Source organism: Plectropomus leopardus, chromosome 14 (genome assembly GCF_026936395.1).
Source record: "Plectropomus leopardus strain MGB_pleo_1.0 chromosome 14, ASM2693639v1, whole genome shotgun sequence".
Taxonomy (NCBI): Eukaryota; Metazoa; Chordata; class Actinopteri; order Perciformes; family Serranidae; genus Plectropomus; species Plectropomus leopardus.
Window position 1 is genome coordinate 26,012,937 of NC_142189.1, and position 16,784 is coordinate 26,029,720.

At 35.1% G+C, this 16,784-nt stretch overlaps 2 protein-coding genes across 2 annotated transcripts; both read left to right on the forward strand.

Moving 5' to 3' along the window:
* Window positions 1–1,684: 1,684 nt before the first annotated feature.
* Window positions 1,685–9,030, forward strand: LOC121953367 (interferon-inducible GTPase 5-like). Its single transcript, XM_088087474.1, has 3 exons — window positions 1,685–1,861; window positions 6,567–7,130; window positions 8,142–9,030. Exons 2-3 carry the CDS (start codon window positions 6,575–6,577, stop codon window positions 8,777–8,779), a joined length of 1,194 nt encoding a protein of 397 aa, XP_087943600.1. The 5' UTR covers window positions 1,685–1,861; window positions 6,567–6,574; the 3' UTR covers window positions 8,780–9,030.
* A 3,239-nt stretch (window positions 9,031–12,269) lies between these two features.
* Window positions 12,270–15,432, forward strand: LOC121953369 (interferon-inducible GTPase 5-like). The gene is made up of 3 exons (XM_042500417.2): window positions 12,270–12,413; window positions 12,914–13,490; window positions 13,982–15,432. Exons 2-3 carry the CDS (start codon window positions 12,929–12,931, stop codon window positions 14,602–14,604), a joined length of 1,185 nt encoding a protein of 394 aa, XP_042356351.2. The 5' UTR covers window positions 12,270–12,413; window positions 12,914–12,928; the 3' UTR covers window positions 14,605–15,432.
* Window positions 15,433–16,784: the final 1,352 nt, after the last annotated feature.

Genomic DNA, 16,784 nt, shown 5'->3' on the forward strand with positions numbered 1-16,784 from the left:
TTGATGCGCTCAATGAAGGTAAAAATACTTAATTCTGCTCCACTTTGTAGCAGAGTTGGGATGAAATTATTAATACTCAAATCTAAGCTGTGGATAGTTGCATACCAAGTCCTAAACGTAAGGATCCAGCCCTAAATAAGCCATAATATATTTGTAGAGTTTATCTTTTACCCACTGCCTTCAATCCCTTGTTGATCACAGTGCTGTACAGAGAATGTTCAAAGAGAGAAGCGAATGAGTCTTTAGGCCAGACTTTGTCTGTGTCCAGACCTTTTAATACACCCACTCCACCGAGTTTGACTTGACTAATTTGTCTGGCACCCTGACATGAAGCAGTGGTTTCCCAGACAAAATGAAAAAACAATCCAGTGCACTGAACCAATGAGGACTACTAACAACAAAGGCGACTGCTATAGATAAGATAGACGCTGCTATCAAGGCAATCCGCATGTTTTAACACTCGTTGACATTGCAGTTTGTTTTACTTTACTGTGTTCCACCCTTAAAGAAAAATGTATGTTGGTATAGTTACACATCAGTTTAGACTTCAATTAGCATTAGAGTCATAAGGATTTGTAGGTCACGAATGATTGGTGAAGGAAAACCATATCCCTCTGTTATATGTAAATTGGTCAGATTGTATGCAGTGTCAGAATGAAGATGGAAACAGTGTAATGAAAGATACTAATCAAAGACACCGATTAGTATCTGTTGCTCACAGCAGGACATTTTCTTTTGACACTTTAGTTTTAAAGAGGCTAAACTCTGTACTACTATAAAACTGTGGTTTACCAAGTACCTCATACGATAAGATATAGATAAGATAAGATATATTTTCATTTTTTAACTGTTAAAGTTGAACTGTTGGTGGCATCTCTTAAATATTTAATTCATATTCCTGACTTTGCTGTACTCATCATTGCAGCTTTGTCTTTTGGAACATACTTTGCACTTGCCTACAAGTAATGTATTAGTAGTATTATGTAATGAAGCTACAATAACTTTTTAAAGGAACAAAATCACAACGTTATGTTTTTGAATTCATTTATACACGTTATAATTATTTTACATCACTGACTGCAGGTCACAATTAAGTGAGTGTAGTCCACACAAGTTTTGGAAGACAAACTTTAAATGCAATCTGCTTACTTATATGTATATTATAATTATATTATAAACAGACTTCCCTCGTTTTAATGCATGATTAGATGAGAGTACGTTATATATGCTGCATGTTCCCAAATCAAAATGCAAACTGCAATGATTTTCTGTTTTTATTTATTTATTCATCTGTTTATTTACTTATGTATTTACTTGCTTTTTAATTTCTTGATTGATTGATTTTCATGTAGCTATGGCTAATCCATCTAATTAAGAACTACTAGAAGAAATTGAGGAGCACTGCTAACCATAGGCTCCACATTAGCAGCTGCAAAGAGCCAGACTTATTTGGAGAACATGCTGATCTGACAGGTCAGGGGGAGAAAAAAAGTCACAGAACATATTTAAAGAATGCATAAAAAAAATGAGTCACAGGCAACATATTCAAAATCCAGGTTACTATAATGTCATCTGGCTAAAAAACTTGGTGTTCATCTGAATGAGTGCCAGTGCAACCGACAGAGGGCGCAGCTCTCTTGTAAACTCACCCCTCCTCTCAGCATTTCCGGTAAATCAGCTGCTTTCCCTGACAGTGGGGACAGGAAACATGAAGGACACTGATTGGTCTGTGCTGCTTAAAGCAAGGTGTGTTCATTGGTCATTTTATGTCTCAAGAGCTGAACTTTGTACAACTCTAAAAACTGCAGACAAAGAAGGACAAACCTTTTACGGAGTAACAACGTTCCAAGTGCCTCATACGGTAAGACATATCTTTGCAGCTACATCATGCACTGTACGGTGTTAACAATGAATGTTTTTAGTTGTTGCCTCTGTTTAGTATTCAGTCAGTATTTGTGACTTTGCTTTGCTTATTATCAGGGCATCGAAGTGGGTTGTATGGAGGAGAGAGACGTCCAAATGGGATGTGTCTCCCACCAATAAGGGCTTGCATGGATGACATGACGCTAGTTAGTAGAACGGTGCCATGTACAAAGAGGCTGTGCGAGAAAGCAAATAAGAACCTCAAGTGGGCCAGGTCGGTAAAGTTGGAAAGATATTCACAGATTCGGACTTCCGGCATCAATAACTCATTAGTGATACGTTGTCAAAACATAAACGAGGCCTCTTTCCCATCGTTGTAAGGTACACAATGTGCTACAAGCCCAGTTTTATCAAAAGTAGCTGTCTTTCAAGCTGCAGAAATAACATTGGTGTCAATGAGCTGCCGGCTGTGAGACGAGTGGATAGGGACCGTCTGCAAATTGCAAAACCGCTACAGCAGCGAAGAGAAACACTACACAGATATTCAATAACTTCAGTCTTATACACTGTAGTGTCACCAAAATCACTGCAGCCTTCAACTGGCTCCTGTTGATCATACTACAACACTTGTTTTATAATATATATATATATATATATATATATATATATATTATAAATTAAATAAATCGAGTATAATAATATAAATAAATTATATATATATATATGTATATATATATATATATATATATATATATATATATATATATATATATATATATATATATATATATATATATATATATATATATATATATATATATATATATATATATATATATATATATATATATATATATATATATATGTGTGTATATATATATATATATATATACATATATATATATATGTATATAATTTTTAGAAACTTTATAATAAAATGCAATAACTTCACCTTTATGCACTGCAGAAGAATTAAACTCTGTCCAACCATCATCTGGTTCCTGCTGATCATACTACAACACTTGGTTTGATTTTTTTTTTTCTTTTCATAATTTTATGAATTTTTTTTTAGAAATAAAAAGTAATAACTTCTCTTTTATGCACTGTAGTGTCACCAAAATCATTGCAGCCATCAACTGGATGCTGTTGATCATACTACAACACTTGGTTTGATATTAAAAACATTTTTTCATAATTTTATGGAATTTTTATTAATAATAAAATTTAATAACTCCACTTTTATGTACTGTAGTGTCACCAAATTTACTGCAGCCATCAACTGACTGCTGCTGATCATACTACAACACTTGGTTTGATATTTTTTTTAAAATCATAATTTTAAGAATTTTTATTAATAATAAAATTTAATAACTTCTCTTTTATGTACTGTAGTGTCACCAAATTTACTGCAGCCATCAACTGGATGCTGCTGATCATACTACAACACTTGGTTTGATTTTTTTTTTAAAATCATAATTTTATGGAATTTTTATTTGTAATAAAATGTAATAACTCCACTCTTATGTACTGTAGGATTTTTTTATTAATAATAAATTCATATAACTTCACTTTTACATACTGTAGAAGAATTAAACTCTGTCCAACCATCAACTTGCTCCTGCTGATCATACTACAACACTTTGATATATAAAACAAAAACAACAACATAATTTTAAAGAATTTATATTAATAATAAAATTTAATAACTTCTCTTTTATGCACTGTAGTGTCACCAAATTTACTGCAGCCATCAACTGGATGCTGCTGATCATACTACAACACTTGGTTTGATTTTTTTTAAAAACTCATAATTTTATGGAATTTTTATTAGAAATAAAATTTAATAACTCCACTTTTATGTACTGTAGTGTCACCAAAATCACTACAGCCATCAACTGGCTGCTGCTGATCATACTACAGGTCTTGGTTTGATATAAAATATTTTTTCGTAAGCGAAAAAGGTGATGTCATTGCTGCCTCAAGGACACTGTTTAAACCAATCACACAAGGATACAAAAGTGTGATGAAGCCACTAGCCAATCAGGAAAAACTTTCAATTAAGCTCTACCTCAGATCTTTTGAGTCTGCATAACCTGCAGATCACCATGAAGGAGAAGATGGCATTGGATTTCTTGGAATTTTTCCCCTTCAGTTCAGTTTCATCTTTATGTGTAAGTAATTTTATGTTTTTTATTGGAGTTGTGCTGTGCTTGTCTACCTTTTGGAATCTGAAATCTTGACAATATTTACGTAAGTGAAATGTTACTGAATCTCCTAATGATTTTTAATGTAAATGTATTCCAGAAATAAATCTAACTTTAACCTCATGTTGAAATATTATGTAAATTGCCAAATAAGAATATTAAATTTTGTAAATCTGAAATGTAAAATTACGTTTAGTTCGTAGCTATGTATTGATACTTTAACCTTATCTTGCATTTCTTGATATGACATTCCCATGTGTTTTACTGCATCTTTCCATATTGGACCCCTCACTTTATCTTGATAAAAACTTCTAGCTTTGCTTGTCTCATTTTCACAGGGTTAGGTGCAATGTTAAGACAATGGGACGAGTTAAAAAAGGAAGCAAAGCTCATAGAAAAGACCTATGGGCAATGGCAGGAGGAATGGAAGCACTGGCCAGAACAATGAAGAGTGCTAACATTGCAAACAGGGATACCAGTTATTCCTCAAAAATATGGTCTGAACTGTCTACAGCACTATTTGGTCAGGATAATCCAAAAAACTGTCACTGGCTCTGGGTCATATGGACCAAAAATCGTAATGGAGTGAGGGATTTAGTCAACAAACAACAGGAATTGAATGAAGCTCAAGTAAAGGAACAAAAAAAAAACAGTTTGTGAGACTAAGGAGCCATTAATGAGTCATAGTGAGGCAGGTAAGGACAGTGGGACAGAGAAAAAAAAAAATCAAACCAAGTGTTGTAGTATGATCAGCAGCATCCAGTTGATGGCTGCAATGATTTTGGTGACACTACAGTACATAAAAGAGAAGTTATTAAATTTTATTATTAATAAAAATTCTTAAAATTATGAATTTTAAAAAACAAAATCAAACCAAGTGTTGTAGTATGATCAGCAGCATCCAGTTGATGGCTGCAATGATTTTGGTGACACTACAGTGCAAAAAAGAGAAGTTATTAAATTTTATTATTAATATAAATTCTTTAAAATTATGTTGTTGTTTTTGTTTTATATATCAAAGTGTTGTAGTATGATCAGCAGGAGCAAGTTGATGGTTGGACAGAGTTTAATTCTTCTACAGTATGTAAAAGTGAAGTTATATGAATTTATTATTAATAAAAAATCCTACAGTACATAAGAGTGGAGTTATTACATTTTATTATTAATAAAAATTCCATAAAATTATGATTTAAAAAAAAAATCAAACCAAGTGTTGTAGTATGATCAGCAGCATCCAGTTGATGGCTGCAATGATTTTGGTGACACTACAGTACATAAAAGAGAAGTTATAAAATTTTATTATTGATAAAAATTCTTAAAATTATGATTTTTTAAAAAAAAAATCAAACCAAGTGTTGTAGTATGATCAGCAGCATCCAGTTGATGGCTGCAATGATTTTGGTGACACTACAGTGCATAAAAGAGAAGTTATTAAATTTTATTATTAATATAAATTCTTTAAAATTATGTTGTTGTTTTTGTTTTATATATCAAAGTGTTGTAGTATGATCAGCAGCATCCAGTTGATGGCTGCAGTAAATTTGGTGACACTACAGTACATAAAAGAGAAGTTATTAAATTTTATTATTAATAAAAATTCTATAAAATTATGATTTTAAAAAAAAATATCAAACCAAGAGTTGTAGTATGATCAGCAGTAGCCAGTTGATGGCTGCAGTAAATTTGGTGACACTACAGTGCATAAAAGAGAAGTTATTACATTTTATTTCTAATAAAAAATCCATAAAATTATGAAAAGAAAAAAAAAAATCAAACCAAGTGTTGTAGTATGATCAGCAGGAACCAGATGATGGTTGGACAGAGTTTAATTCTTCTGCAGTGCATAAAGGTGAAGTTATTGTATTTTATTATAAAGTTTCTTAAAAATATATATATATATATATATATATATATATATATATATATGTAATTTATTTAAAAGGTGAAACACTGGGGTCATCAGGTGGGAACCTCCTTTCATCAAAGATGTGTTAGTCTTCACTGCTCTCTGGCATTCGTGTTTAAGTCATACCTGCTGATCAGTGACCCTAGGATCCTCATTGAGTGCTTGTCCTTTTCTGGAGCACAAATTTCTTGTGTTTTAGTTGAGTCACTGCAGCTTTCTCTTGTGTAACACACATTGCACTGTCCTACACGTAATGTGAAAGTAGGATAAAATAACGAGGTTAAGATGTCTGTTTAAAGGAACAGAGATACAGTGAATACATTTCTGAACTCGTTTGGCATGGCTTGTTTTTTTTTTGCTGCCCGTTAAAGGTCACCGAATGCAGGCTACAATTTAGCTTACAGTATGGACTACTCTCAAGTTCTTAATTTGGAGAAATGCATCTATTTAAATGCAGTTTTTTTTACTTTCCATTATATAATCATATTATAATCAGACTTATCTCATTTCAATGTCTGATTAGACAAAGGTAAGCTTGTTTATGCTGCAAAGCCAAATACTGCAGTGATTTTTCTGTTTTCTTCATTTTCCAGGGAGTGCTATGGACAATCCATTGGATTATGGACCAATAGAAGAATTAAAAGAGGAGCTGCTAACCAATGGCCCTGCCTCAGCAGCTGCAAAGATCCAGGAGTACATAGATCAGCAGAATAATATTCCACTAAATATTGGCATCACAGGAGAGTCTGGTTCTGGTAAATCCACCTTTGTTAATGTCTTCAGAGGCATAAACAACAAGGATAAGAGAGCCGCCCGTGTTGGTTGTGTAGAAACCACCTCAAAAGTTGAGCCATACCCCCATCCAAACCATCCCAATGTTATACTTTGGGATCTTCCTGGTATTGGCACCCCCGACTTTTCAGCTGGCAACTACCTGAATCTTGTTGGATTTGAAAGATTTGACTTCTTCGTCATCATCTCTGCTGATCGCTTCAAAGAAAATGATGTGAAGCTCGCTCAGGAGATTCAGAGGATGGGGAAAAAGTTCTACTTTGTTCGCTCCAAGATTGATCATAACCTACGTGATGCTGAAGAGGATGAGAGCGACTTCAACGCAGAGAGGACTCTTAAGCAAATCAGGGAAAACTGCATTCAAGGTAAGTCTGAGGTTAAAGGAGCACTACAGATGCCTAGTTTTTAAGCTATATGCAACAAGGACCACAGATGGACACTTTCATTTCAAGAAACCAAGAGACAAAAATAACTTTTCACATTTAGCAAATAGAAAATACAAGAATAAAGGGAAAGAAGACAATCATTATTTGAGATGCTGGAACCATGAAAGGATTATTGCATAAAAAATACTTGAAATGATTATCAAAAAAAATTGCAATTCATTTTCTAGTCATTCTAATAAACTTTTCTGCTGCACATGTATATTTTCTTATGGTTTATGTGCAAAATCTGAACTTTAGTTAGTAGTTACTTCCCAATTTATCAAATAATTGTCAGGGAGTAAAAAGAACAATATTTCCCTCTGAAATGTTGTAAAGGGGGGAGTGGAAGGAGGCATGAGTTGAAGATACTCAAGTAAAAGTACCTCAAATTTGTACTTTATTATAGTACTTGAGTAAATGTACACATTTTAATTCCACCATTGGTCAGCAGAGGGATGCACAGAAACTGAAATTAAATTAATTGGGTTCAATCAACCAACTGCAGTAGTATTTCTATCCATTTCCTTGAATTTGGCAACAAATGGACAATGTTTTTCTCTTTATCTTGGTAAGAGTGCTTGTGGCCATTCACAGAATGTTGTCTTACCTAAGAGATTAGGAGAAAAGCAAAAAAAAACCCCAAAAAACATTGGTGAATCCCAAAAATCAATTTGTACTATAAAAGTAAGAATGAATCAAGGATACAAACAGAATTAAGAGAACACGCGTTTGTATTTAAATTCCTGCATTAGGCCCATTATTAACAGGTTGTAAAGTGATTGAGGACTGGCAGAGCCCCCTTGTAAGAGTCTGTGGTCTTGACTGCTCATTCTCTCAGATCTGAAAATACTTACCTGTCTTTGTCTCTGGCCTGGAGAAGGCTTGTTTTTTTCTCATTTTATTGTAATTTCATCATGTAAAATAAACTTCTCTGGTCTGTTTCTGACACAGGTCTTGTAAAAGAAGGTTTTGAACATCCACAAGTCTTTCTGGTGTCCAGCCGTCAACTCCACCTATATGACTTCCATCTGTTAGAGGAGACTCTAGAGAGCGAACTTCCAGCACACAAGAAGGATACTCTGCTGTTGGCCATGCCTAATGTCAGTCGTGGGATCATCAGCAAGAAGAAAGAGGCTTTACAGGCAAAAATAAAGTTTCTTGCCTCTGCATCTGCACTCATAGCAGCTGCGCCACTTCCTGGTGTCTCTTTTGCCACCGATGCAGCCATGCTGGCTGCTACCATCTCTGATTACAAAGTTACATTTGGTCTCGATATCCCGTCACTGCAGAGTCTTGCTGATAGTGCACGCGTGCCTTTGGAAGATCTTAGAGCAGTGATGAAGTCAACACTGAGTTTACAAGAAATAACCAAAGAGCACATCATTAAGATGCTGTGCCTCTCTGTAAGTGATGTTGCATTAATGGCAGCAGAGGAAGGGTTCAGATTTATTCCACTTTTTGGAATCCCTGCAGCAATGGCCGCCTCTTTTGTCTTCACCTACAAAGCTCTAAGTAGTTTCCTTGATATGCTTGCTGAGGATGCACAGAGAGTTTTTACAAAGGCCCTGGGTTTGAACACCTCAGTGTGATATAAGGTGAATAGAAACGTGGCTCATTTAAAAATGTTACCTACAATGCAAATGAGGTTTTGAATTGTTTTGTGAGTGCAGCGTGATATTACCGCAGTCGATTTATCAATACAAATCATAGTTTCTAATCTAGTTTTACAAGTATTTTGATAAAATCGGGAAATGGGATTTGTACTATCAAAATAGCAAATTATATTCTGAATGAAATGAAAATGTTTGAGTGATCAAATAAAGTATTTGTTGAGCATAAAGCAATGTGGTTGTCATTACATGAAACCCAGCTTTTCTTCAATGAATTCTCCATGTCATATCAGAGGGTTGTAAAAGTAAAATTTAATGTTCCTCCATTACTATCCTGTGGACACGTCATTACATTATGACATTTTTTAAATGACTGACTCAGTAAAAAACACACTTAAAATAATAAACAATAAACTGTGCTGTACTGACTGCACTTGCATCTCACTGAAAAATTCACTGTTTACCACTACTTTGCAAAACTCCTTAAACTGATTAAATATCATGAATTGTCAGTGACCTCTGGTGGTTTAAATACTCAACAACATCCAGGCATAGTTTGTGTCAGATTTTTCATGTCTTTTATTGATCAGTTTAACCGACAGTCCTCATATCAGGCATAATTTACTATAATGAAAGGAAATTATTGGTATTGACAAATCACAGCATAAAAATTAACTAAAACTTAGCTTTATTAATTGTATTATTTGGAAGGAATATTTTTACATAGTCAAAAAGAAGAAAGATGCCTTAGGGTAAAAAATTAAGCACCATGCCTCTCTCTCTGCACTCATCGCAGTTGCACCAGGTCCTGGTCTCTCTTTTGCCACTGATGTAACCATGCTGGTTGCTACCATCAAAGTATACCAAGTTACTTTTGGTCTTGACATCAAGTCACTGCAGAGTCTGGCTCTCAGTTCCCGTGTGCCTTTTAGCGTTCTTAGAGCAGAGATGTTAGCACCGCTGGCAGCAAATGAAATAAGCAGCAACTCTATCATTAAGAGTCTGTCTTTTTCTATGGGTGACGTTGCGTTAATGGCAGCAGAGGAAGGGTCCAGATTTATTCCATTAATTGGAATTCCAGCAGCAATGACCTTCTCTTTTATCTCCACCTACAAAGCTCTCTAGTTTTCCTGAGCATGCAGAGGATCTCCAAAAAGGCCTTGGCTCTGAAGACCACAGTGTAATATCATCAGGTGAAGTGAAATATGGCACATTTAAAAATAGTGTGTACATAATGTTACTGTAGTAAAAGTAACAGTATAATAATTGTTGTTTTCTAATTATGGTGTACATTTAACCTAATACAACAAACAAATCCAATCTTGTAGTTGAAATAAATGCAAAAAGCCCACTTTTTCCTGTATATGTCCATGTTATTGAAATAACTTCAAGGATTGGTTATGTCTTCACCTGAGATTAGAAGCTAGGATTGGTCTATTTTACACTACTGAAGTGATCTATTTCTCAGTGTTTCAATGATCTAGAGGCTGTCTACTACATTTAAGCTTTTGAACATTAGGTACACTGTGTAAGCATCTGTAAACAACACAAGAGGGATTTATTGGTTTGATGTTGGCTAAGCTTGTGTAAGAGAATTTAATAATTTACAAATGTATTATTAGACTGCATATTCTGTTAAAACAACATCATTTGTATTATTGGTATGGTCTGCAACAGAATGATTTTGTGCTAATTGTGTTAAGTGTTTCAAACGTACAACTACAGATTGGACAGAGGAATAAAAGGAATTGTTTAAAAACTGTAGGATTTTAGAAAATAAGAAAATCAAAACTAACAATCAAAACAAAACTAGAATAATAGTGTTTTAAATATCCTGTCACTCATTTGTGGAAATGGCATTTACTGCTACAGAGGGTCATACAACCCCAATTCCAAAAAACAGTTGTAATGCTGTGTAAAATGTAGGGGAATGTACAACACTGTGTTACATCAAAGTGGTGTTTTAATAGCACACAGTCAGTGTTTGAGAACTCAGGACACTAATTGTTGAAGTTTTGACAGTTACATTTTTCCCATTCTTGGTTATGACTTTGGTTGGCCAACAGTGCGGGGTCTCGGTTGTATTTTGTGCTCATAATGTGCTACACATTTTTAATGAGAGAAAGGTCTGACTGCGGGTTGAAATGTCCCTTACATGTCTGGATGACAGCATGTGTTGCTCCAAACATGTATGGCAATCATGGTGCCATCACAGATGTTCAACTTACCCATGATGCCATGGTCAATAACTCACCCTCATACCATTACAGATTCTGGCTTAGAATTTTTAGCTGGTAACAATCTGGATGGTCCTTTTCCCTTTTTAGCCTGGAGGACGGGATGACGTGATTCCCAAGAACAATTTAAAATTAAATTATAATTAAATTCTAAAATGAAATGAAATTACAAAGGTTCATTTTTCACATCAGCGTCCACAGAAGTTAGCCCTGAAGGGCGAGTTTTTTCTTCTTTTTTTTAATGTGCATGAGCATATGCTTATGCATGCTGCCTAATGTGCCTCTCATTATCTTTGTTAGAGCTCAATTTATGCACATACTGCCCCCTGCTGTCCTTTATCATAGGTAATACACGGTTATATTTCAGAACACAGCAAGCATGTTGCACACAGAGAGGAGATGCACTGTCCATCTCAGCTACTGTTAGCAAGACAGAGAGTCACTAACTCTGCAAACTAGCATAGCCTAACTGAAATTAATATTACTGGTAATTGCTCATAGGCCCCAACTGGCTCAAACCAGGCCTGGATCACAACTGGTCTAATGTGAAACATGGAGTATGCATTGTATTATTCTTCTTATCATTATTGTTATTAGCAGTAGTAGTAATTTATTCATAAAACAGGGTGGTATGATATTTAATGTCTTGAAGGCTTACAAACAACATCAACAGACAAGATCAAGCTGTTTAAAAAAAAATCTGAGAGAAACATGAAGGGAAAATATGGTCTGAAGTTTTGAACAGGTGAAATCTTTCCTGTTTGCAAAGCAATCATTGTGCTATGCCAATAGATGTTAAAGGAAATAACTCTAAACATGTAACATCAGATAAAACACAAGATTAGATGATCATTGAAAAAGCTTGAAATCCGAAACTAATGTAAGTAACCCAGTGCTAGATTTACAAAATAAAAGAAAAAGCACAGGTCTAATAAAAACATTCAATTAGGCAATCAGACAGTGTCTCCCAAACTAAAAGTGTGGGTTGGTGTTTATTTTTTTGGTTGGTTGATGTGTTGGTTGTTTTTTTGTTAAGTTATGCTCTTCACAGAGATGGATTGACTTACACTACACAAAAGATGGTGAAGTGTTTTCACTTGCAGATGGTCACCAGCAGGGTGTGGTGTCTGCAGCTCTGCATGTTTCTTCTAACTGTGTGTGTTTCTTGTAAGTCAGCTGCTACAGAGAACCAATGAACTGTCTTTTATTCAAAGTAGGATGTCTTTATTGGTCGCTGTCTTCCCTATAAATGTCTGAATTCTGACAATCTTTCCTAAAGTTCCTTGCTGGAGTGAAAAAGCTGGATGTCGACTTTTCTTGCAGCTCTGCAAGGTGCTGCACTCTTGTCTCATCTGTTTCAACATTAAGGCTCCAGGGTGAGTAGCATTTAATATTCAGAAAAAGCCTACTTTTTCTTTTTTAAAGATTGTTTTTTATGGTATTTTTACCTTTATTAGATAGAACAGATTAGCAGTGTGAAAGGGGAGAAAGGGGATGACATGCAGCGAAGGGCCAAGAGCTGGACTCAAACTCACAACTGCTGTGGCATGGACAATACTATTATTCATGGGGCACCTGCTTAGTCCACTAAACCAGCAGATGTTCCCTACTTTCACTTTTAATGAAACATGTCTCACAGTTGCCCATGAGTGTCTATAACTGGCACATTATTATGTCATCCTCCTCTGTGTTATTATGTACACATCTTAGTACACTAAACTGATCTGCTGTGTTTGAGCTTATATGCAGTATTTTAAAGAAAGAGGGATGTAATGTATATACCATATTGTTATTGATATTTAAAGTCATTGTTGGAAAACATTTTCTTCTATTTCTCAGAAGACAGTAATGACTTTTAACTTCTCTTTTATTTCAGTTTTCAAGGATTATCATGGAGGATCCAATTGATTACAAATCAACTGAAGACATTAAAAAAGCATTAGAAAGCAATAATCCAGCCTTGGCTGTTAAAATGATCCAGAAGTATTTGGACAAGGAGAATGATCTTCCACTAAATATTGCTGTCACAGGACAGTCTGGCTCTGGTAAATCCAGCTTTATTAATGCCTTCAGAGGCATAAATGATTGGGATGAAGGAGCCGCCCCTACTGGTTCTACTAAGGAAATCACCACAGAGGTTACACCATACCCCCATCCAAACTTTCCCAATGTCAAACTCTGGGATCTTCCAGGTATCGGCACACCCAACTTTCCAGCTGACAATTACCTGAAGGTTGTTGGATTTGAGAATTTTGACTTCTTCATCATCATCTCAGCTGATCGCTTCAGTGAAAATGATGCAAAGCTTGCAACGGACATTAAGAAGATCAAGAAAAAGTTTTACTTTGTTCGCTCAAAGATTGACATTGACATAAGTAATGAGGAAAGACGTCAGAGGTCAGAGTTCAACGCAGAAAATACTCTTGAACAAATCAAGGAATACTGCATTCAAAGTAAGTGACTCATATAATCACATATGATAATCGTGAGAATAATATCAATAATAAAAACAAATCACACACACAAAACATACTGAAGAACTATATGTCCGTATGTCAGTGCTTATTTTTTTCATTATGTTTGTCTGACTACAATATACTTTGTTCTCTTTTCATGGGAGTATAGATTTTTGTTAAAACGTGACATAATGGAGCACTTTGTGCCTGAGATGATAAAGTGGTTGATCCTCTGTAGCACAGTCCAAATTTCTCTAGGAAGGTCACAGTCTCTGATTTTCAGCTGATGTTTACTGGGACAAATTGACCTGCAAAGAAAATCTGGACTGACACGATGTGTTTTTTCCTCGCAGTCATCATTTAGGCTTATAGAACCGACTGCCATTTTGGCAGTAAAGTCTGATATTGTTTTATTGGAAGTTTGCAAAGAGAAGCTTAGACACAGTTTGTTACATGAATGTGTATAATTTTTTCCTTTTGTCACACAGGTCTTAAAAAACAACATGTGGTCTTTCCTCAAGTCTTCCTGGTGTCCAACCAACATCTCCGCCTGTATGACTTCACTCTCTTGTTGAACACCTTAGAGAGAGAACTTCCTGCACACAGACGTGCTCTGCTGCTGGCCATGCCCAACATCAACCTGGACTTCATCAACAAGAAGAAAAAGGCTTTTGATTCTGGCATAAAATACATTGCAACAAGTAGTGCAGCTGTAGCAGCTGTACCAGTTCCTGCGCTCTCTGCTGCTGTTGATTTGAGTCTGTTGGTTTATGTTGTTACACAATATGTTAAAGGGTTTGGGCTTGATAAACCATCACTGCGGAGACTTGCTGATGGAACAGGTGTGCCATTGGATGATCTGATTGCCATCATAGTTTCACCACTGGCTGTAGTAAAAATAACCCCAGAGCTTGTCCTGAGGCTGCTTGCTCAAGTTGGAGGTGCAGTTACATTACTGGCAGCAGAGGAAGGGTCCAGATTCATCCCAATATTTGGAATCCCAGCAGCAATGGCCCTCTCTTTCACCTTCACCTACAGAGTTCTCAAAACATTCTTAGACAAGCTTGCTGAGGATGCACAGAGGGTGTTTGAAAGGGCCCTTAAAGGTTAATGGCAACTGCATTTCGTGGCACAGTTAAAAACTGCTGAGTTTTTTTTATTATTATTATGGTTAGACTGCATTGTATTTTGTCATTTTTTTGTTTTAATTTTGTAAATACTGTATACAAATCATAATCTTGTATCCTAGCTGCACATTTTTAACAATCATGCATTATACATTTCTACTTGATCATTCCATCCAGTGGCCTCTTTATAGGTGTTATTTAGTCTTGTAATAGCAGATATTAAATTTCTTATTGCTTATAGTACAGTAAAACATGCCTCTTTATCCTGGGAAGGAATTAACTATATGTTAATATAAAACTACTGAGCAACAAAACTTTTTATTTTTCTGTGATGGATTCCCACGTTTTAATCATTTTCTAAACACAGCTTGAAAATATACTTTAAACTTTTTGTGTCATGATTGTTAATAATTTCTGTATTCATAGTAACCATTTAGTTATCAGTATAGTCAATGTACTCCTATTTACACAAGGGAAGGACAGAGTATTAGAAACACCACTGTCTTGTCTTATTGTTTTCGCTCCAAAGGTCTTATCCAGTGAAATGGGTTATTGTGTCTTATGTGCACCTGCAGATGACTGTGATGAGTGTTTGCTGCCTTTCAAGGGTTCCTGTATGGAATTACAACACAATGTCAGTCAAGCTAAAATGTATATGTTAATTGTTATTTTAATCATCATGATTGCTATTACTACTCTGTCACTTTTACTGATAAAAAAAAAAATCAGTATATCACAGGGATGACGCCAGTATCAATATGGTGTTAATTCTTTTGTTCATTGTGCGAATAAAGATCATAGACAAAAAAAAAGCACTTTCATTATTATTTTCTTTATCAATGCATATTTCTATTTATGATAATAATAATAATAATAATAATAATAAAAATAAATTTTATTTATAGGTATCTTTCAAAGCACTCAAGGACGCCTTATAAGACAGTTAAAAATAAGAAGCAATATATTCACAGATTATAAAGTCAACTAAATCAGTAATATACAGTATAAAGTTTTTAAAATAACTTGACCAAAAACAATTAAAAAGATGAATTTAAAAAAATTATCATCATGTCCCCATCATTGCGAACGTCATTATATGTGTGACCATTAGATCAGATGTTCATATTGGATTTAAATGGGGAAGTGAATAAATTTTGCAAATGTTAATTCAGAGAGAGTTTTGGCTGAAGGCTCTTGAGTCCATGGATGTAAAGCAAACAGAGCGTGATGTGAGTTGGATTGCTGTGGAAGCACTTAGAGTACAGAAGGGTTTGTAGGTATGAAGGAGTTCAGAAAGGTACAAAGGGGATCGGTTATGAAGGGTCTTAAAAGTGAGAATGCTGAAATGAATATGAGTATTTAGGAAGCTGGTGAAGTTGCTGTAGAGCACGAGTGATGTGATCTGTGGAGGGAGATCAAGTGACAATACAGGCAGCTAAATTTTGGGTCAACTGGAGTTCATGATGAATACTAGGTAATAGTAGGTTTTGATAGGTCAGGATGAATTACAAACTGAAAACAGTTATTTTTTACTTGAGTTGAATGTATTGGATATCTGATATTTGTCACAGTAAACTGGGACTTTCAGTTTTAAAATTCTGATTTATGTCAGCTTTTAAACCACAAGAGATCAAAAGAGATGGGCAGAATTAGGAGATCTCCCCAGGTGCAGGTAGTTTCCTGACGACCTCTCTTCCTCTCACAGACACACACGTCCCAAAAAAACCCACTCACAAACATAATTCATCACACACACTCCTCCACTAGTCCAGATCACTTTCTCATGAGTTTTTTTGTATCTGCAGGGCTCCAGACCATGACCATTTAGTTAAAAGGAGCACCACTGCAACTTGTTAATATCATTCTTACATAAACTGTAGAGCTGTTGGTTTGTTTCAAGCTCAAAGTGAATAAATTCTCAAATTTACAGGCACTGCAGTAACAGGTTAACTCTGCTAATAGGTACTGACATCTAGATTGAGCAGAGGCTTTAAGTAACAGCAAAACATCAATACTTAGGGCTAGAGACAAGCCGGGCACTTAAACATTAAAGCACCAGTGGTTCCGCTTTAGTTTACCTAATTATAACAATATTTTATTTAACTCTAATATAACATTACTTTTTTTCAACTTTATTACATGACAGTAGCTACTTAATTTAACA